The sequence below is a fragment of the Zonotrichia leucophrys genome, chromosome 9 (assembly GCF_028769735.1).
Source record: "Zonotrichia leucophrys gambelii isolate GWCS_2022_RI chromosome 9, RI_Zleu_2.0, whole genome shotgun sequence".
In the NCBI taxonomy this organism is placed as follows: Eukaryota; Metazoa; Chordata; class Aves; order Passeriformes; family Passerellidae; genus Zonotrichia; species Zonotrichia leucophrys.
The window spans coordinates 14,404,144-14,425,573 of NC_088179.1; the positions used below are offsets into that span (position 1 = coordinate 14,404,144).

At 43.3% G+C, this 21,430-nt stretch overlaps 1 protein-coding gene across 9 annotated transcripts in view; it reads right to left on the reverse strand.

Annotated features, from left to right (window-relative positions):
• The window catches only part of OSTN (osteocrin), a 75,598-nt gene that overhangs the window by 2,574 nt on the left and 51,594 nt on the right, over positions 1–21,430 (reverse strand). For 3 of the 9 annotated variants that reach the window (XM_064720958.1, XM_064720962.1, XM_064720960.1), the window contains 3 exons: positions 6,792–6,890; positions 3,881–4,098; positions 77–173 (listed from right to left, as the gene is read on the reverse strand). In XM_064720958.1, coding sequence (XP_064577028.1) covers positions 89–173; positions 3,881–4,098; positions 6,792–6,890 — 402 coding nt within the window. In that variant the 3' untranslated portion in view covers positions 77–88. Of the gene's footprint in view, positions 1–76; positions 174–2,580; positions 2,697–3,066; positions 3,105–3,880; positions 4,099–6,791; positions 6,891–7,565; positions 7,767–16,517; positions 16,645–21,430 lie in introns of those variants that run through there. The other 6 variants (XM_064720955.1, XM_064720959.1, XM_064720957.1 and 3 more) reach the window with 4 other exon arrangements.

Genomic DNA, 21,430 nt, shown 5'->3' on the forward strand with positions numbered 1-21,430 from the left:
CCATGACTGAGTTCCTCCAGCAGCAGAGAACATCTAGGTTCTCCAGTCTGCCCACAGCTGGGATGCTCTGGCTCACCTGCAGGAGCTGCTAACCCCTGGTGTCACCAAGCTGGCTCACTCCAATCCGGTCCAGAGGAACTCCAAACCTTCTCTTAGGCAGCTCCAGCGCTTTCCTGCACAAGGAAAACGAGCAGAAAGGGAGGGAAACAAATGGGAAAAGATGTCTATGAATAATCAAGGTGTTACTACATGTTTGATTCCTGAATTCATCCCACTAACACCTTATTGTTCAGACAGAACAGTGGGGAGGAGCAGCCAGAGATGTGAGAGTTTAAAAATAAGATGCTGCACTTGTCTTACAAAAGGCTGCAGTTGCAGCTGCTTTACAGACTGGCTGAGCTTGATCCACTACCCCTGTTTTTATTTGGCAGCAAACTAACTTCACAGGTAAACTGCTGTTCATAAAAGAAAGGTGATACACTGCATTTATAAGGGGGAATTGTTTCCTGCACAGTAGCACACACTGCAGGTGACCCATCACCTGGGTCTCTGAAAGCTCCAGGGCCAGCTGGGGCCAAGATTAGCAAGGAGGTGGAAAGTATTGCACAGTAAGAGGGGAAAGTCAGAGATGGTCTAACAAGGTTTTTTTCAATAGGTTCTTTGGCAACCTTAGTGTTCATCAAAATTCTATAGGAGCAGTCCTTTGATTGCAAATGGAAAGATTTAAGTGTTGATTTTTTTTCCTGTATATAGTAAATTTCCTGACAATTTGATGAATTAGGGCATGAGGAATGTGTGAAAGAATTTCTACACAGCTATATTTTTTTTGCTGTCCTTTTTATATAAAATAATAAGTTTTCCCATCTTAATCCAGCATTTTTGGAGCATTTTTTCCACCAGCAAAAGCTTTATTTTAATTAGCTGTGGAAATGGCAAGAATTCCTGCAGCTGAGAATGACCTCAACTTCTGCCCTCAGAAATACTTGTCAGTGAAATGCAAGTCCAAGAGAAGCCCTGGGAGATTAATTCTTCATCAATCCTTGTTGAGGAACATAAAAATAAATTTTATTCTGTAAGTTGGCAACTGCAAAGTAACAAGCAGGAGAGAATGCTGTGGTGCACGCTGTGGTGCACTGGAGGCCAACGTGGTGCCAGCACTGCTGGGCTGCCTCACCCTGGGGCTCTGGGGCTGTGCACACCCACCCAGAGCTGTGCAGCCCTGGGGCTCACTGAGCAGGCTCCTTCCTCACACCTCTGGGGCAGGGCTGCATCCAGTGCACCATTCCAGCATCCAGTGCACCATTCCAGCATCCAATGCACCATTCCGGCATCCAATGCACCATTCCGGCATCCAATGCACCATTCCAACATCCAGTGCACCATTCTGGCATCCAGTGCACCACTCCAACATCCAATGCACCATTCCAGCATCCACTGCCCATTCCAGCATCCAATGCACCATTCCAGCATCCAATGCGTCATTCCAGCATCCAATGCATCATTCCAACATCCAATGCACCATTCCAGCATCCAATGCGTCATTCCAACATCCAATGCACCATTCCAGCATCCAGTGCGTCATTCCAGCATCCAATGCACCATTACAGCATCCAATGCACCATTCCAGCACCCACAGCCCTGCTGGCTCCATCCCAGCTGCCTTCCACATCAGCTCAGGGACTGAGAATTGGTGCTGTATCCCCTGCGAGGGGAGCACCACATCAGTGCTAGAGAACATCCCAAAGGAAGGGGAGCTTTTGTTCGGCCTGTCCCTTCCTCAGGCATCCAGCGCCGCTGCCCGAGCCCCAGGGAAGGCAGAGGGAAGGCAAAGGGAAGGCAAAGGGAAGGCAAAGGGAAGGCAAAGGGAAGGCAAGGCAGGATGCTCAGCCTGGCACCTCGAGGGAAGAGCTGCTTTCCCTGCAGGTGGGGAGGCACAGCTGGGACCCTTGAGCTGTCAGAGCCATCCGAGCCTGCCTGGAGAAAACGGGAGAGAACTCCCCAGAATGGAAGGGGGAAGCGAAGGTGGGGTGGGGTGGTGCTTCTGCCCCGTGAGCTGTGCCAGTGCCACGCTCTGTGCCCAGAGCAGGGATGGGGAGCTGTAGCAGCGCTCAGAGCAAGGATGAAGCTGTACCAGTGTTCGGAGCAGGGATGAGGAGCTGTACCACAGCTCAGAGCAGGGATGAGGAGCTGTAGCAGTGCTCACAGCAGGGAAGAGGAGCTGTACCAGTGCTCAGAGCAGGATGAGGATCTGTACCAGTGCTCACAACAGGGAAGAGGAGCTGTACCAGTGCTCAAAGCAGGGATAAGGAGCTGTACCAGCGCTCAGAGCAGGGATGAGGAGCTGTAGCAGTGCTCACAGCAGGGATGAGGAGCTGTACCAGTGCTCAGAGCAGGATGAGGAGCTGTCCCAGCGCAGCCCATCGTCCCCTCTTGCGGCCGCCCCGCGCCACCGCAGCCCCGCCGCGCTCCGCTCCGGAGCGTACCCGTGCCGGGGCGTACGAGGGACAAAGTGGCTTTTTCTATATAAAACAGCCTTGTCTAGGATTCCCGCAGGTTCTTTCTCTCAGTCTGATGTGGATCTTTCTCTCTTCTCCTGCCTCCTGCACGTTTCTCCCGCGCTTTTCAAAGCGCTTCAAACCGATGTTGATGCCAGACCAGGATCTGGGCTCTCTGACATCGATGGGTGTCAGGACAAGCTGTTAAGTGGATTAACATTTGATCTGCTCTTTTCCAAAAATTTTCTGCTTTGTGACAGGTACTGCACACACTGCATTGACTCGGGGGGCTCAATCTATTTATCAGCTCACACAAATTAATTTCCTGGTCTCTAAAGGTGACCAGCTCAGCTCGCACAGGAATGAGCTGTGATCTGCTGGCTGAGTCCCTGTTACAGGGTGGTCAGTACTTTGCTTTTTGCTGTTGTTTTGAGGAATTTTTTGTTTGTTTCTCTGTTTACTTTTTCCCTTGTACTGTGTATAGAATGAAAGATTTCCATCAAAAAAAAAAAAAGAGAAAAATTGAGAACACCATGTACCTTTGCAAAAAAATTACAGCTTCAAAAATTACCTTTTTTTTTTTTTCTTTGCCTGGAAAGGGAAAACATGCTAAAAAGCAAATGAAGAGTGAGCTGATTTTGATATCTTGAAGAGGCAGACAGAACAGAATAATTCTACTTAAAGTTTTAAGAATTTTGTATTTTATCACTTTTGGCTGCAGCCAAACAGTCCTAGTGGCAGACTGGGTGGATAAATGGAAAAACAACAAGAAAATATTGCAAAACTTTGTTTGAAAAAATACTTGTAATATTGACTGGCTCTCATGAATACTTTCCATTTCCAGATTAAGCTTTAAGCATGTTATTAAATACTTTGTGGCATTAGGGATTCCATCCAAGAGAAGACAGTTACCAGAAGAGCAGAACAAGACAGGCAAGCTCTGTCAGACACAGGGAGCAGCCCCTAAAGCTGTGCCCCAAACTCTGTCTCTCTCCAGCCACGCTGAGCATCATTCTTTGCTTAGCCCTGTTATAAACAAGTTTGTCTTCAAACACACATTGCTGCATTGTTTAAACCCTGACTTATCCAAAGCTAAAGGAGGTCTTGAAGCTCATTCTGCAGTCTGACTGCCCATTTTCATGATGTGTCCTTCATCTTTCTGTTCAAAACATCCACTCCAGCACACCTTCTTTCCATCCCAGCCTCAGGAGCACCCAGCCCTGCCCCTCTGCTTGTGAACCTCAGGCACATTTCTTGCTTTAGCAAAGCTCATGGTCAGAAATGTAGGTTTAAACTACACTTTAAAGCTAACCCATCAGTGTCCAGAGCACCCCACAACAGCCTTCCTCCAACTTTATCACTGGCAGGAGCATTTAAGAGTTTACCTCTGCTTGCCCTTAGCATCCACAGAGGATGAGGAAATTCTGTCAATGGGGGAGCCAAATCCTGGGAAGCTTCTTTTCTTCTTGGTCTCAGTCACCTCGTTCTCCAGAGATACCAAGTCATCAAGCAGGAACAGTTTGGCTGCCAGGTTGGTGGCTGATTTCTCTTCACTGGCAATGGGATGGTCTCCCACGCCCAGAGCAGCAGGAGGCTCCAGAGGCTGCAGAAGAAAGCAGGAAAATTTCAGTTTGCTGGCTGCTCAAGTCCCAGGAAATAAAAGAATTCAACCAGTGTCATAGGAGCAGTCCTGTAAATACAGAACTTCCAGGACACCCACTGAAATTGGGACAATGATTTAAAACAAATTTCCTTCTCTGAAATGTGGCCTGTTTCCCCAGACAGGATTTTGCTGTCAAAGTCTAAAATTCTTTTTTAATAGAACTGAACTTGCTTTCATTATTATTGCAAGAAATATCAAAATGTGTTACTTCACAAAGCCAATTTTTGCAGGCCATCCCACTATTCTTATCTCAGCACTGTGATTAGTATCATTTATAGCATGAGCTGAGTAATTTAATCCTTCTGAAAAATGCAGTCACCATTGCCCAACTCCAATATCCATTCCGATAGTTTTCAATAAACTGATTTTTGTTTTTTAAATGAATGCTAATAAGTAGCAATGAAAACTTCTACAGAAGTTTCCATCCATATCCGACAAATTAATTAATTAATTGTTATGCAAAAAATGCCCCCCAAAAAAACTTTCTCAGCCCTGGCATTCAAAGAAATGATGCAGTAACACTACATGGGGAGAAGGAAAGGAAAGAAAATGCTCTTGAATTGACACAGCAGTTTGAACCTTAATTCCAACATTAGGCTTAACACCATTTCAAATCCAAACTTTGCTACAAGAATAGCTGAAAATACTGGGGTCTATTGAGAAAGAAATGAAACTAATCAAGGTGAAATTGTTGCTTTGCATGTGGCAGAAAAATACAGGGCAGCAGATAGTAACCAAAAGCAAGCTCAGATCTTTGTCTCTTGGAATGAAATGCACCTTCTTGTTCACTTGATCTTGACAGAATTAGATAGAAACATTACAGCTTACAGCATCAAACAGGTTCTATTCTCTTTAGAAGCACACTGCTGTTGTTGTTATTCATGCACGGTGGGTTTAGTACAGTGTGAAGGAGGGCAGCACATGGATGATGCCATATCCTCGTCATCTCCAGTTGTGGTGGGGATGTTCCCCACTGCTGATGGGGGGCAGGCAGGGATGGAGTGCATAAAACTGTGACCTTCATGTGAGGAGGAGCACAGGAGCACAGTGATCACACCAATGATGTGAAATCTCCATAAAGGATCTCACATTGTCCCCTGACTGTGCTTTTTGCAAGTACACAGAACAGTCCTTTCTGTTCTCTTTTAGAGTTATAGAACTTTCATAGAGGTTTGCAACCGAATGATACCTTCAAAAAAGACTGAACCCTTCCATCTGGCTAGTGGGGATAAATATCTACAATAACAGTTGAAATTAGAAGGGCAAAAAGAGCCTTTGCTCTTGAATACCTTGCAACTCCACTTACTTTGTATTCGAAAGATGTAATGGAATTGTAAGAAGTAAAGTGACTGCTAAAATGATAATCAGAAGTAGAAAACAGTTTTCTTCTGGTAAACCACTGAAAAAAGTACAATTTCACAGATAAGCAGAGATGAGAGTGGGTGTAGGTGGTATAGTGGAAGGCTTGCAAACTTGAGAACAGCAATGAAATGAATAAAAACTAGTAATTTTTTTCCTCAAGAGAAAGAGCTTCCCAGTACACCCAGTGAAGTCACCAGATGGTGGATTTAAAATAAATATAAAGAGTTACTTTTTAAACACAGCACACAGATGAAGAGAAAGCACTGGCATAAATTGTTGTGGATACTGAAATTTTAAACTGGTTCAAAGACAGATTCTGGCCCATCATCAGATAAACATGCCCTGGTCCAGTGAAGGTCTCTAGATCTACAAGTCTGCAAAGATTTTCTGTTCTTATATTCTTCTCACAAAAATCTATCACTGATGGGGGCAGGATACCAGGTGTGTTTTGTAGAATCAGGTCATGCTTGTGAGAAAACAGAGAGCAAGGCAGAGGGATCTATCAGTATTCTTCAGTAGCCATCTAATGTTTAAGTTGATCTTAAAACCTATGTAAAAACCCTAGAGGCAAACAGTGCTACTTTCAGTTAACTTTTAGATACTTGACTTTTTTTTATGGCATGAAACCATTACATAAATACCTTTTCTGCCAAATCTGCCTTATGTCAAGATGACATAAAAATAGGGAATGCAGTAGAAGTATTTTCAGGTGCAACCCCTACATATCACTCTGGGTGAAATGTGAGACAGCCCATCCATTTCATCTGCTGCTTTCCTTTGCAAGCTTAGGCAAGTGACTTTGTTCTCTCCCCCTCCTGGTCTAGTCCATCTCCTTTAATTTGTAATTTTTGTGCAGGTGAGCTTCTCCCAGGGATCTCCTCATGGCTTCTGAAAGCTTCAGCTTCCTCATGCTATTATTGTAAGAAGAAGAATCAAACTTTCCCTCCAGTGTTAGAGAAGTTTGCTTTCCCTCTTCCATTACCTCCTTCCCCTCTTCAGGAAGTTCTCTATCCACTGGACAATGTTTTAACACGCAGGAAATCCCCAGGTGTTTGGGAGAGGCTGTGAGAGTTTGGGTGAGGCCTCATTCAGTCTGTTCCCCTAGAGCCATGCAATTTGCATCTCTCTCTTCTTGAGGCTCCTCCTTGGCCCTTACAGAGTCAGTTCTGATCCTACACCTTCCAACAGTGTTTGGGTACTCCAGTGTCCTCCTCACTCTGTGGCTAAGAATGCCCAAGGAAGAGCAGGAACCATCAGGAACCTTCACATACCTCTGGAGCTGCCTGTGCAAGGAGCACAGAGCTGGAGTTCCACCACAGCAGGGCAATCACCAGGGCCAAATGCACCACCACCAGCTGGAACTGCAGCATCTGCAAGGAGAACAATCTGTAAATTACTCCACAGCTGCATCCCCTGAGGAGTCTTGCTCCACAGGTTTTAGAGAACTAAAAACAAAGGGAGATTCTCCCCATGGCTATTAATAAGTTTTATCTGTCAGAGTCATTGCATGAAGATAATGCCAGCTGAATGCTCCTCACCCTTGCATGCAGCATCAGCTCCCTCCTCTGCTCCTTCCTAAACAGCCCTGCCAATGTTTTGATTCCTTTCTGCACAGAGGTGCAATCCTTGCAGCAGCAGCGAGGAATGCAAACCTGCCTTAAAATCAGAACTGCATGCTCACTTGTAAGCAGGGAGCCTTTGACTTGTAGCCCAGGCTGCCCCTGTGAAAGAAGTCATGTACCCCTCAAGCTGCATTTTGAAGGCAAGGCTGAATTTTGCTAGTTCTCAACATGATTTAGGGGGAGCCACAACCTCCAGTGGCATCCTGCAATAAAATTATTCACAATGAGCTTGCAGAGGGATATGCTGCTGAGACTGGTGGCGCTCTGACCATGTGTCACAGCTGCAGAACTGCAGATGCCCACCAAGCCTTTAAATAATGCAGGGAGTTTTGGGAGGCTCAGGATGGGGAAGGTGCTTGGTTACCTCTGGACACAGGTTTAGCCTACATTGTTTAAGTCCTTGTTTGGATCCAGATATTAAACCTTATGTGCCTTCAATTCCCCAGGCAGGAGTTTTCCAGGTGATGTCAGGAAGAGCTGGGCTGGGGCCTTTTCCCAAAGGCATCTGCTAATTTGCTGTTTTTTCTGTCTCCAGGTCCTGCCCCAGAGCATAATTCAGACTTCAATATTCATACTTCAATTCATAATTCAAGTCTTATTCTGCAGTTCTTTGCCGAGTCTCCACTTGGCAGAGCAGAAACACAAAGAATATATGAATATATATATACACACAATAAATTATTATTATGATTATTGTCCATAGGGGATGGGCAGTTAGGAAGAAAGCTGCTGGTTACTCTGCAGGGGTGAGGCAGACAGTTCACTGGAATCAAAGGACAAAGTCAAAGCACTAAGCCACCTGGTGCCACAGACTCTCAGCCCCATTGCTTGACATAAACACAGAGGTCTGCCTGGGTGTTTTTAAAGCTGGAACCCTCTACAATGTATATTTTTGTATGTGGGTGTGCATTGAAATTTGAAGTAGCACTCTACTACCTTCACAGATAACCACATCCTGATTATTTGGATACAGAGATGTAAAAATAAAGGGCAAGGTTAAAAACATATGTTTATTATGGTTTAAGATCTGTGCTGGTATTCATTCAAGCCAAAGACTAAAGAGCTAAAAATAGCAGCTGGTACACTAATGAAAATAAACAGTGAGGCACCTGCAGCACTGAAGACATTTGATTAACTGGTCAGAACTCAATGCCAGTGAAATTAGAAGCGGAGGAAATTTTAAGGTCTTAAAGCTTGGCTCTACTTCCCAAAGAAATAAGCAGCTAAAGAGGTGGTGTCACTGACTGAAAAGGGAGCAAAACTCGAGTCCAGCAAGACCCTGTTGTGCTGATTTTCATGCAGCAATGGGACCAAGGCAGGAGAAGAAGGCAGGGTTATTGTAGTGGAATGATTTGGCTTTAGAAAAGCAATTGCAAAATAATAATGCAGTGAGGATTATGTAAATACAATTAAAATCACACTTTCTTCTGCCAGTCTGGGACTTAGTTTTACCTCCTTTAGCCATGTCATAGGACCTCGGTTATTAAATGAAGTTACTGGTATTTCTCCTTGAACTTGTTGCAATTGGCCAAGCAGAGCCCTCTGGCCAAAAAGGGGTTTTCCCAGCCATGCACTGGCTATTGCTTCACCCCATCCATATTTCACCTTGACACATTCCAAGAGAGGATTTAAGAGCGGCTGGACAGTATTTTTTCCTGAAGGAGACTAAGCAAAGATCTGACAAACTTTTCAAGATGCACTCTTAATTGAATTTGAAATTGATTGTATTGAAATTGTATCCTTCCAGAAAATTCTTCACCACCAGCTTCACAGAGCTAGGTCAAGGGATAATAATTCCATGTCTGTAATATCTCAGGGTCTTGTGTTATCTGACATAAAATATGGTTTTCCCTTCTCTAAATATAATTGCAAGTCTGAAATTCAGACATATTTATGTGTATTAGTGATACTTTAGCTTGAAATGTGTCAAAACTAAAATTCCTCCTATAATTTGGTATCTTTGTTGGCAGTCCAATTAAAATAAAATTAAAGATAAAAGAAAGAACAATATTCTACCTTATCAAAGCAGGATAAACATACAAAACTTTTACTTAGGAACCAGCGCAGAGCCAAATTCCAGGAAAATATCACAAGAAAGCAAAACGTTTTACCGAACAGCAACTGTTAAGTCTCCAACATCAAACCAAAGAACTTAAAAGATTTTTTTCTTACAGGCAAAAAAACAAAACCCAAAATGACATCCTGAAGATAAGTGGGCTGAACAAACCTCAGACAGAATGCAATTCATCACCAAGCTCCAAACCCATTGCCTGTCAAAAGCAGTAACAGCCATCATTGTTCTTACCCATTTGAACCGTGATATTTCACATCACAGTGGAGATTACTCTGCAAGCATAAATCACAAGAGACTTATTTTTCTTACTGGCCTGTTAGCAAGAGAACTGAGGCAAGACATCATGCCTGGCTCTGCAATCCCTCACTGCAGTGTGTCCTGCTGTCTGTGCTCTGCTCTGTGACTCCAGCACGGGACATGCCCAAGGCACTGCAAACCAGGACCTTGCTCTTGCAATGAGCACCAGTGGCCAAGCCTTGAGGTTTTGCCTGGATGCCACCAGAATGACCTGGTGCAGAGCCAAGGCCTGGCTGTCCCACAGGCATTGGGAAGCTCCTGGCAGTGCCTCGTTGGCCTCCAGTGCTCCTCCTGTAACACTGGGACAGCACTGGGAAGTGATGAACTTCATCACCTGCTGGCCAGGAAGGTCTCTGGGGCTGTGCAGATTCCGGCCAGCTGGGGGAAATCAGGTCTGCAAACCAGTTACTGAGCTATTTTGTTACTGCTCCAGCACCACGAAAAGGAATGTTAACTGCTGCTACCTATCTTAATTGAATTGAGTACTTACACTGGCCTTGCTATCCTTGCATTGCACGCCCAATAGCAATATAGCTTGGCCAAAAAAATGATGATGGATGATTATCTTACCAAAAGAACAACTTAAAAATGGTTTTTGTGAAGCTCTATGAAATCTGCTCCTGCTGGAACAAATTTTCCTTACCTTTTGCAACTTTTAAAGTAGCCTCTGATCATATATATCACCACAAAGCCAAAAATACTGCCCCTACCACCAGTGCTAGTGATTTCAGAACTGCTGAAGGACCCTGTGTGTCTCAGGTGCAATCTTGTAGTTATGTAAATGTCAAGGAAAAAGGATAAAAATCAAAACAAATCCCACCCTCAGAAAAAAAAGCAGATCTTAAAAATAGGCTAGAGTGGTGTTTCTGTTGTCATCCCACAGAGGAGATATGGAGCATTTCTCACATATTGCTTTCTAAAAGATACTGAAGCCACACATTGAAACATGGGGCTTTAGTGACAAAATCAAATGTAAGCTGCCAGTGTCAGGCTCTTTATGTTATTAATAATGTGTTTTCTGGAGTAGGCATAGATTTTTTAACAATGCCATATATTTTTTTTTATACGTGGCACAGACACTGACAACTTCTACAATGTATTTTTCCTTCTATTTTCAGTTTCATGACTATATAGATATATAGAGGCAGGCAGGTTTCATCCAGTGGAACCAGAGAGAACTTGAAATTCATAGACTTATGCAAGAGGCTTATGATTAGCTATTTTGAGATAACTAGGCATTTTTGTGTCCCAAAAGAATCTTTTTGTCAGACAGAATTTCAAGGCCAAGCATGCTCCACTTCCTGAAAATGAAGTTCCTTCAAGGTTTCTCAAGGTAGTCAAGAGTTGCTGATTGATTTCTAAAGCCTTAATTTCAGTAACTGCATTTCCTGTACCATGATTTCTGGTGCTCAGTCCTGGCATGTTCTCATACCACCACGTTCATCACCTTTGCCTGTTTGACAGCTGTGCTTTTGCTCAGAAGTAGCTCGAGCACACAGCTGTTCCTTCCACTTGTACTCACATAAAACAGAGTTTTATGCCATGGTTTCAGTCATAGTTTAGTCACTGCAGGGCTCACCTGGACCCTGCCCACAGAGGACACAACATGTGTGGGAGCAGCACTGTCATCATGTGAAGGAAGGATGGAAGGTGACCCTCTAATTCCCATGAGGAGTTCAAGAAGGGCATAAATGAACACAGCCCTGCCAGGGCACCTTGGCTGGACAGACACAAGCATGATTCAGGGACAAATTAACTGATAGAGAGGGGCAAAAACTTGTGAAAACACAGTCATGGTTCTTATCTCTTCCTTTGAAAACAGGGCATGAAACCAAATGGCCATACACAACAAGTGAGGACAATTTTCTTTAGAATGGGCAGCAAGGACACAGGTTGGACATCCTGCAAAGCTAGCTACACATTTACACTATTACACTGTATAATAAGTCCATTTTTAGCTACAGATTTCAAAAATTAAAAACCCCAAACTCACATACATACCATAAAAGTAGGAGACCATGAAGCAACAAACAAACAGAAGTGATGAAGCCCATCTAGAAGTGGCTTATTAAAAAAGAGGGATGCTATGAAGTGTAAAAAATATATCTCTTAGTGGGAAAAACCTATTTGCACCTTTTCTCAAAAGATAATTGAGTGAGCTGCAGTATTCCTGGTATGTACAAAGGAATACAAAACATTATTAGATTATTCTTCATTGCCAACAAACTCTCAACCCTACACTGTTTATATATGTACTGACTAAACATGCCAACTTTCCTTAACATTTCCAACAGTTTGACATTCAGCTTTCTTTCTTCTTTTCCACAAGAGCCAAAAACTTTCCATTGTTAGAGTGCCATCTTCAGAATTTGAATCAAAAATAAGAAACTTTCTATCAAGAAAAATCATGAAATAGATTGTGGTTTTCTATATTAGAAAATATTTTTTTCCTAACAGCATTGAAGTGATAAGGTCTTCACACCAGGTATAAAGAGTATATTAGCAAAATAGGTTTTCAATAGAAAAGCAGACCATTTAAAGTATAATAAAAATTTCCCTCAAGATAAGCTTTTCAGAGACAAGAATGGCATTGGAATTTCTTAACATGATTCACACACTGATACTGATCTACTCAAAAAACACTTAAACATTCTGATCAAGGGTATTACTTGAAGAAGAAAAGACTTGGGGGAGATGCATGGCAAATGTATATTAGAGAGTAACCCATCTCTCTGAGTTAAGTAAGAAGAGAAGGAAAGCTGCAAGCACTTGCAATCTTTGTCAGGGTCTAATAACAGAGCTCTAACAAGTGCTGTGTGTTTTAATTGGCTATTCAAGAAGCCCAGAAAGGCACTTGTCATTCATTCCAAGAGTGAAAACAAAGTCCTAATCTCCTGAAATCAGATTGGCGGCTATTTTTAAAAAATGAAGAATGCCTGGTCCAGTCAGATATATTTTGCAGTTTTCCCATAATTACACCATAGATTTGCTTGGTTTGAGCTGGGGGGTTTTGCCTGTTATTCCTCATAATGTTCAAAGTATTTTACAGGAAAAGTAGGTTGAGCTGCATTTTGGATACAGGTGAGCAGAAACAGATAAATGCAATAAGAAGTTTCTTGAGTTAAGCAGTGGGCAGAGGCACAAAATGTTCTCTCAGCTCCTCAGGTTTCAGCTCTGCACTCCCCACGAGAGAACAATCATTGCAAATTGAAAGACCAAGTAAGGAAAGCTAAGGGCACTGCATGTCAGTGCTTCAAAAATTAGTGGATTCTGAACTTTATTGTAGCCTCTGGACATCTAAACCAAACGTTATTTGCATGTATTTACTTGTACAACTTCAGTGTGGGAGGGAAAAAAACCCCCAGTGAAATAGTTTTGAACTCAGAATGGAGAAATTACAATGACTATCACAGAATCAGAGTCTGCCTTCAGTTACAGGGGCACAAAGCTGAACTAGCCAGATCACTGGATAATGATAATTACTCTGTTAGTGGAGGAATGTTTTTGCAGTTATTCTATTATTGCAGGAATGCAGCAGAATCTGGATCAACATTTGTCTAATATGGCATATAGTAAAACCCTTTTGCTGATCCATAAATTAAAGACTTTTCCTAAATAATTTATCTCATGTTTTCCAATATATTAGATGTAGCAAACTTGCCTACCACATGAGATATTTAGCAATGTGAAAGAATTATTTTGTCACAGCTCTTCAGCTTATTTTAAGAAGTAATATGCATTTGACAATAACTTACACAAAAGGAAAATCCATAACAATATAAAAAGACAGCAGTTTACTGCAAAGGACTGAAACAGCATAAAAGTAATTTGTCACTGTTGCAAAATGCACTGACACATTCTGTTTAAATACTGGCTGATTAACTGAAGGAAATAAGTTTCCACTGCATGTTTGTAACTCAGTTTTACTACCAAAAATCCTAGGTGATAGGCACCTATTATCTTAATTCCAAAGTAAAAAGTACTGGAAAAAGTACTTGTGCTTTTCCCATCAGATCTTTATACCTTTTACATGTCTGCTAATTAAAAAAAAAAAAAAAAAAAGAAAAAAATATCAAAAAGAGGAAAACACAGAAGGGAAGAATGCTTCTGTAAAGAGAGCAGAAGACACAAAACATCCCCAACACACTCTGCCCTCACTCCTCTTACCTTGCATTGGATGCAAGCAATTCCAACCTTAATGGTCCTGCTATGTTCTTCCTCCTAACTTATCCTTAATGTTCAGCTTTCTTTCAGAGTTTTTATAGTGTCTGGTGTAGGCTACAAACTCCAATCACTGCCTGTGCTTTCTCTTACATCATTTCTAAAGATTTTCCACTGATCCTTGCTCTAAACCTTTCTCTGTCCTGCACACTCGCACACATACTTGCCTCACATTTGTTGCATTTATTGCTGTGATCAAAATGTTTAGGTTATAATTAAAGGTCTATGAGTTTTTTTCTGGTTTTATTTTTCCCTTTTTTTCATTTAATTTCAAGATTCAGACAGTGATGGGAGTAGAAAAATTTTCAGCAGCAGAATCACCATTCCTCTAAACCCTCACTTTTGTAAACTGCAGTACAGAAACAATGATGTCCTGACTCATTACTGAGGGTTTTTTAAAATTTTGTTTCTTGGGGACATCAAAAGGACTGTATTAGAGTCAGAAAGAAATTACCATGTTTTTAGTAGACCAAACACCACTGTAAGTTAAGCAAAGGAAAAGGATTGTGCTTTGCAAAGCAAGTGACAAGAACTTAAGTCTTTCAGACACTTCATTTCTGTTATTGAACTGTTATATTATTGAATTGTAAAGCATGAGCTGTGGAGATGCCTGTCTTTCCTAGGCAGTACCAGAGGACTTCTTTCTTTCCCTGTTTGCCTCCCTAGAATAAGCCTATCTTCCTTTTTGCCCCTTTTTAAAAATCTCAGATTTTAATAGATTCGTGGAGCATTTTGGGGTTTAAAATTCTAACCAGTGCAGGCTCCTTAAGGGTTAACTCACAGTAATTTTATTTCCTAAATAGAAAGGCATAGTACTCTGAAATTAGTTTTTACTCTGACTTGCCAAAAGCTGTTCCTACAAGCCATGGACAGTGAAAGGAAATTTGCAGTATGTGGGAAAAAATTGCCAGCCAGGAAGCAAACACTTCATTTGTCTTGATCAAAGTGATTAGTGAAAAATAAGAGTTTGGTCACATTGAGGCAAAGCAAGGACTCCTGCCCCATATCTGACATGTTCCTGGCCAGGCTGGATGGGGCTCTGAGCACCCTGGTCTAGGGGAAGGTGTCCCTGCCCTGGGCAGGGGGGTGGCACTAGGTGATGTTTAATGTCCCTTCCAACCCAAGGTGTTCTGTGTTTCTACAGCATCTCCCAGAGCAGATCAGCAGAAATCCTGCAGAAACACAGAAATGAGCTGGCCACAGCAGCAGCCACACCAGAGTCAGGCAGGCTGAGTCTCTTCTCCACTGCAGGTCCAAGAGAGCAGTGATGGCAGCTGCAGAGGTCCAAATGGGCTCTGAGGGTACTGCAGGAGCAAGAGAATCAAAAGAGCAGAGCCAAACACCAGCAGACTGCTGAAACACAGCTGGAAATGCTGCTGCACAAAGAGACCTGGACTGAGGTCCATTTTGCTGCTTTTAGGTCGTGGTTTGCTGCTGGAAGTCCAAGGACACAGCAGCCATGACCAATGAGTCTAAAACAAGCAAGGAGGATCTCAGGGAAAAAAAATGAAGATCATGACAATCTAACAATGAGGTATGATCAGTTTATGGGCTACCTTATTGACATATGACCACAAGGTGCTGCTGACCAGCTGCTACAGCTCCAGGCACTGAGTTTCTTCTTTCTTCTGTTGGAAGGACACAAGGTGGCACTCACAGGATTTACTCCTCTGGGGAGTTCCTACAGGGTCTATCTTAAGGTCTTCAAGCAGAATTTCTGCAGGATTCCATTCTGCCACCATGCTTGGTGTTGATGTGGCTGGTAGGAGAGCTGGGCTGTGACACTGGGAGCAAGCTGATGACAGAGAGCTGAGTACTGGCAGTGAAGGTGTTTTGGTGTTTCTCAATACAGGGGAGAGTCTGGAGAACAGCTGAGACTCAGCCTTCTACAACTCAGCACCTCACAAGAGCGAGGGAGAGGGGAGGACTGCAGAAAAAACAGCAGAAGTGCAGCCATAGTGTCACCTCCTTTGCTCCAAGAGGATGTCTAAGAGCTGGCATCAAAATTTTCTCTTATCCTTTCCATGGATCAGTGATGCTATAGCAAAGCTCCAGCCACTTTTGGACCTATTCTGAGGCTGAGGGTCTTCCTTTAAGGAAAGTTATTTTCTATTTCACAATTTATCACTGTGTCCTTCCTACAAAATCTAAAATATTTCAGAAATGGTTGCTGATAGACACAACTATCATCAGCTCAAACTAGGAGGTGTGAAAGACTCAGATCTAGGTAATTTGTCACCTTCACAGGCTGCTTCTGACCTTAGCATAAGACATTCTGCCAGCACACATGTGGGTTTGCTCTCTGGGGACAAAGAAACCCCAACAAACCAACCAACCAACAAAGCAAGCAAAGAAGAAAACAAACAAAACAGAAGAAGAAATACTACTAATAAAAATTAATAGCATGTTAGAGTGTTAACATTTAATTTCCTGCTCTAAATTGACTGTGATTTATTAACACTTTTTTGACACCTTCTAGTGAAGACTGCCAAGGGAGCTTCCCAGAAAATGAAAAAGGTAAATGGTGGTTACTCTGCTGGCAGAGCATCTAAGGAACACATATCCTCAGCAACACTGTGGTTTAATTATACTTACAATATAATTAAGTTCAGGCAACCAAGAGTTTGGAAGGAGTCCTTATTGTCTTAACAATGAATAAATAAACAAATATAATGTGATTTTTATCAACTATGAAGACAAAAAAAAAAAAGCAAAATTGGAGGAGGTAAGGACACAAGACATGAAGCTCTTTTTGTTACCATCCAAGAGAAAGACAAACTTACCTCCCTACTGCCCTCATGGTCCCACAAGAATTCCCATAAATCTTTCAACACTGGCTTGCAAATCAGTGGAGCTGGCTGTTTTCCTTAAGTAGCCAAGTTCTGATTCAGAGAGCAGGAGTTAGCAGGGGCTCACTTGTGTAAGTGTTGAGCAATCTGGCTCTTCAGCATCCTTGCCTGTGGAAACTATATTTGGGGCTGTCAGACCTTGCCTGTAAAGGCGTGGGAATGGCACATGAATACAATGCTTGATATTCCTGCACTTTCAGTCCTCCCCTTCTCCCACTAAAACGTGCAGCAGTGCTGGTACATCCCTGGGACCTGAGCCACAGGAGCCTCCTTCTTCTATCACTGAGTTGTCCCACGGGAATGTCACCTTCCAGCCTCTTCAGAGGGTGCAACCCTTTCCAGCAGCCACTGGTTCCTCACACAGCATCATAAATCAATGTGAACCCCATGAATCAGTGTGAACAGGGAGGGCCCAGCAGGTGCCATGGCCAAAGAAAAGATCTGTGCTCAGGAATTTTTGATTGATCTGGCATGGAGTAAAAGCTTGTGACCTGAGGCATTCTGATTACTTATGATTATCAACATTATACATATTTTCACTAAGCACTGAGTGTGTCATCAGGAACAGTCCAGTTCTCAGTTTAACATGGAAAAAAACCCACCACACTGAAGTTAGCAGAAGTGGGCATTTTTTCAGATGTGCAAGGTTAGCCCCACAATTCTAAGAAATAATCCAAGTGCTTTTATTTCTTTTCAAATTAAAAACTATATTCTTTAAAATAAAGATCTGATTTTCATGAGCCAGGTGCTCAGCTGATACTGATTCATATAGCTCCGAGATAAAAAACTGAGATATTCCAAATTACAGTGACTTCGATTTATTTTTACTTCTTGAGACAATAAACTCTTCAGATAAAATTGGCCCAATTCTGACATCAGTCTAAAAAAGGAATAGCATTCAAGCAGATTAATAAAAACACAGCATTTTACAGCTACATTATTGGTACAGGGAGAACATCCAAGATTACTTTTGTTGCATTTACATTCATATCTTGTCTGGAGAATGGGAAACATTTAAAAATAACCATCCCAGATTTTTAGTCAGTACAAAAGAGAGAATTTCAGAAACAAAGCTAATTCCCACCTATTTGCATGTTGATACAGAGAGCCAGAGAGCAGATGACTCACTGTAAGCCAGACTATGGAAAAGAGACCCTGCATTAACAATGTGCATGAATGTCTTCCAATAGAAGGTACATTCTACCTTGGAAGGAAAACCTATGTTAAGACAGCTATTTTTAAATCTGCAAACTATCAAAGTAGGCTTTGCTGTGTCACTTCCATTTAAGATGAATCCTTGCAGCTATATAGAGTTGGAGAAACAAAGCCCACAAAGTGAAGGTAGAAAATAGCACTGAAGACAGTAACATTCTTTAGGAATGTTAGGCTTCTTACCAGAACTTTCTATATATGTGCCTTTTTAAGTCCTTTGTGCTGGAATTATGTGTTTGCCATAGATGCTGGGTCAGGACATGGATGAATCCATGAAAAGCTCTTGGAAAACAAAGCAAAAGTCCCAAAAAAGACAGCTTGTTGAAAGGCAAGGCACGCTCTGATGCAGAAGGTTCTGTTTGGAAATAGAAGATGTTTCATCTCTGGTGCCCATGCCATTGGCTCCCAGCCCAAGGTGGACGTGAGGAGTGAAGATGGCCAAGAAAAGCATCAGGACCTTTTGTGCTATGGACACAGTGGTCCATGAGCTAATGGACAAGGGGTAACAAAAACACACACACGTCTCAATGTACCAAACAAGCAGTCATAGCTCTGGGACAGTGTCAGCCTGGTCCTGACTCAACTGGCAACACAGAAATGAAAATTAGCAGATTGTGTTTCCATCCCCTCTAACTATGCTCCTTGGAGTCAATGCTAAATAAAGACAACAAACTGGGAACCAGCCCCATCTCTCTGTGCTAGAAGGGAAAAGTATTGATGTTTTCAGACTGCCTGCCTTGTCAAAGATGTGTGCTGATGGTCCCTGCCACTGAAACAAGCTCTTTGTGGCCCATGAACCCTGGTGCCACAAAGCACAGGACAGCAGAGTGTGCACCTGCACAGCACACACTGCAGCTCCAGAGCCAGCTACAAATGGGGCCATGCAGCACAGCCCTCAATGGGCAGCAGCAGCTCAGGTTTAGATGTGCTCAAAGAGGAAAAAATGCATCTGCCCTGAAGCTGTCCTCACCTCAAACCTTATTTCAAACAACTTTTCATCATTTTCTGGCAAAACTGAGAAGTGCGGTGGAGTTTTGTTTATTGGCACCAGGATGAGAGGTGCAGAAGAAGCAAGGAAAGCAGCTAACCAGCAAAATGATCGCAACAGACTGGGGAAAAAGAGGAAGGATAGATATTATTCAGTCAGATGCAGAGGTATGGAAGCTGGGCAGAGCCTTGTGGACCACTCACAGCATCACAGGATGCTGCAGGAAATCTCACTACCCTTTTCCTACCTGACATGCAGGTAGAGGAATTCATGTGAAAGGTGAGGCTGGGAAGTTGTTTCTCCATTGAAACAGTTCCTGTACCAAACGGTATTAATAAGGAAGGTTCTGTCCCCTCATTCCTGGCAAGTCCACCCCTGGGACGGGACTATGCTGTGCTGGAATCCAAACAGAGCATGCTGTTAGTGTAAACCCAGGAGTTCGTAGCAATTTGTGCTGGCTGATTTGATTTTTTTCCTGCTTTGCTCTAATAGAAATGTGCTTATGGATTGGTTCTTTCAAGGGACCCTGTAAACAAGGGAAATAGCAAACCTTCATTACAGAAATGAAGGTCTCTGGTATTTCTCAGAATTCACCATCTCGCAACAGTTTGTAAATTCGTCCTAACACTTGAGCCAAATTCTGGTACATTACTGGTCCACTCCAGCTCCTCTATCACTCCAGCTGACAGAGAGCTGACTCTGCACCGTTCCGCAGGTGAGCTGCATTCCCTGGGCAGCTGGATCATCCCGGATGTGTCAGAGCCCTCCCGCTTTCTCCAGTCGGTCACCGCCCTCTAGGGGCGGCCGTGCCGTGCCGTGCCGTGCGGGGAGCGCTGCCCCCGAGCCTCCCACAGCCCCTGCGAGCAGCAGCGGGGAGGTGCTGGCAGGTTTGAACAGATCCAGGTACTCCTATGGGTGCAAAGGACTGAGCCCCGATTCCCAGCTCCTCCCTTATTCCTTCCCTCTCAGCTGCGAGCTCGCCCCGCTGGCAGCGTTTTCCCTTTGTGCGTTTTGCATTGTGCCATGCAGAGAGGAGTGACACACGGAGAACCATAACACACAGCCACAATATAAAGCAGTGAAAGTAACTGCCAGACTTAACTTTTGTTACAGCTTATTTTTTTCACAAGCAATGTGCATGAACTAAACCAGTGGCACAGCTGTGAGAATTGACTGTGCCCGCATGAGCTGGATGTGCTGTATGAGAAAAGCAGCAAGCCCTTCTGCACAGCTGCACACTCACATTACCTTCCCTTGTCTGGAATAGCTTGGGAGCCTTAAAGAGAAGAATACAAAGAGTCATGAATAGCAAGTAACCTGCCACATAATCAAGTGATGAATCTAATGCTCCTGGCGTGCAAAGGCTCTCTTTGATTAGGTGAGTATTAAGGAGAAACTGCCCTGTACAGAGACTTAACATAAAATCCTGGAAGCAGGAATAGCACACGGCCTGGTTTCACCAGACACATCCTTCCTCTTTTTTTTTCCAGCTGGAAATTCTGTCTAGTTGGAATTCAGCAATCTTTTGCATTTTCTTCTGACAGGCTGGCTGGATGTGCTGGTTTGTGCAATCCCTGCATATGGAGGGACTCTGCAGGCACCCATGCATGTGCACACACCACCTGTGCATGTGCAGCCTGGTCACACACTGCTGTTGGCAGTATTTAATCAAAATAGAGCAGATGCCCAGGATCTAGTAAACATTACATTTCAAATCTTTCCCTGGGATTCAGGAGAGCTGTGTTCTGTTACAGAATCACAGCATAGTGGAGCTTGACAGGGACCTCTGGAGATTGATTAGTCCAACACCCCTCCTCAGAGAAGGGTCAACAAAAGCAACCTTTTGCCAGTGCTCTCCACAACCTCTCTGGGCAGCCTGTTCATTTGTCAGTCTCTGCCACAGTAAACCATGTTAACCAGCTGCATAAATCACCAGAGATTCGTGTGAGCTGTGGAATCCTCTGGGCCTCAGTTACTCACACCAGGCTGGGCAGGGTCCCAAAGCCACACTCTGCCCTGCCTGCAACGTGGCTGCTCCCCGGAGCCTGCTTGGAGCCTCTCCCTACCTGTCCCTTGTCTTCTCCACATCTTTTACAAGGACCTGAGAAGAGGGGACAAACCCACTGCCCCTGCACTTGCTTGCCTCATTAATTAATCCCAGGCATGAATCCACGGAATTGTGTGTGGAAGGAGGTTTGCCCTGTACCTCCACAAAGGCAGGCACACTGCATTTGTGCTTACTTTACAATTACACTTGGAAGCAGGGAGCAGCAATATAACATAGTTCCTTATGTAACCATATATTTATTTTGGTTACGTGCGGCTTCGAGACAACTCTGAAATGGTGCTGGACCGTGCTGCTGCCCTCAAAAGAAGTTTGTCAGCAGAGTAACAATAATGTTCTGCTCCTGAAAATGATGTGCTGGGCTTTATGGTCGGCTTTTAAGTTTGAATGCTTTTTTTCCACTTTGATATTTGAGCCCTCCCCTCAAAGCAGTTCCTTTGACTACAGACACAGCTCTCCAAGCAGTGGTCATGGGAGGACAGAGACAAAGCACCAAAAAAAGATGCTGATGGCATCTGAAAATGAGTTGCAATCTCAGCCACAGGAGCTCAGTCGCATTAACACAGTCATTTATATGCTTAG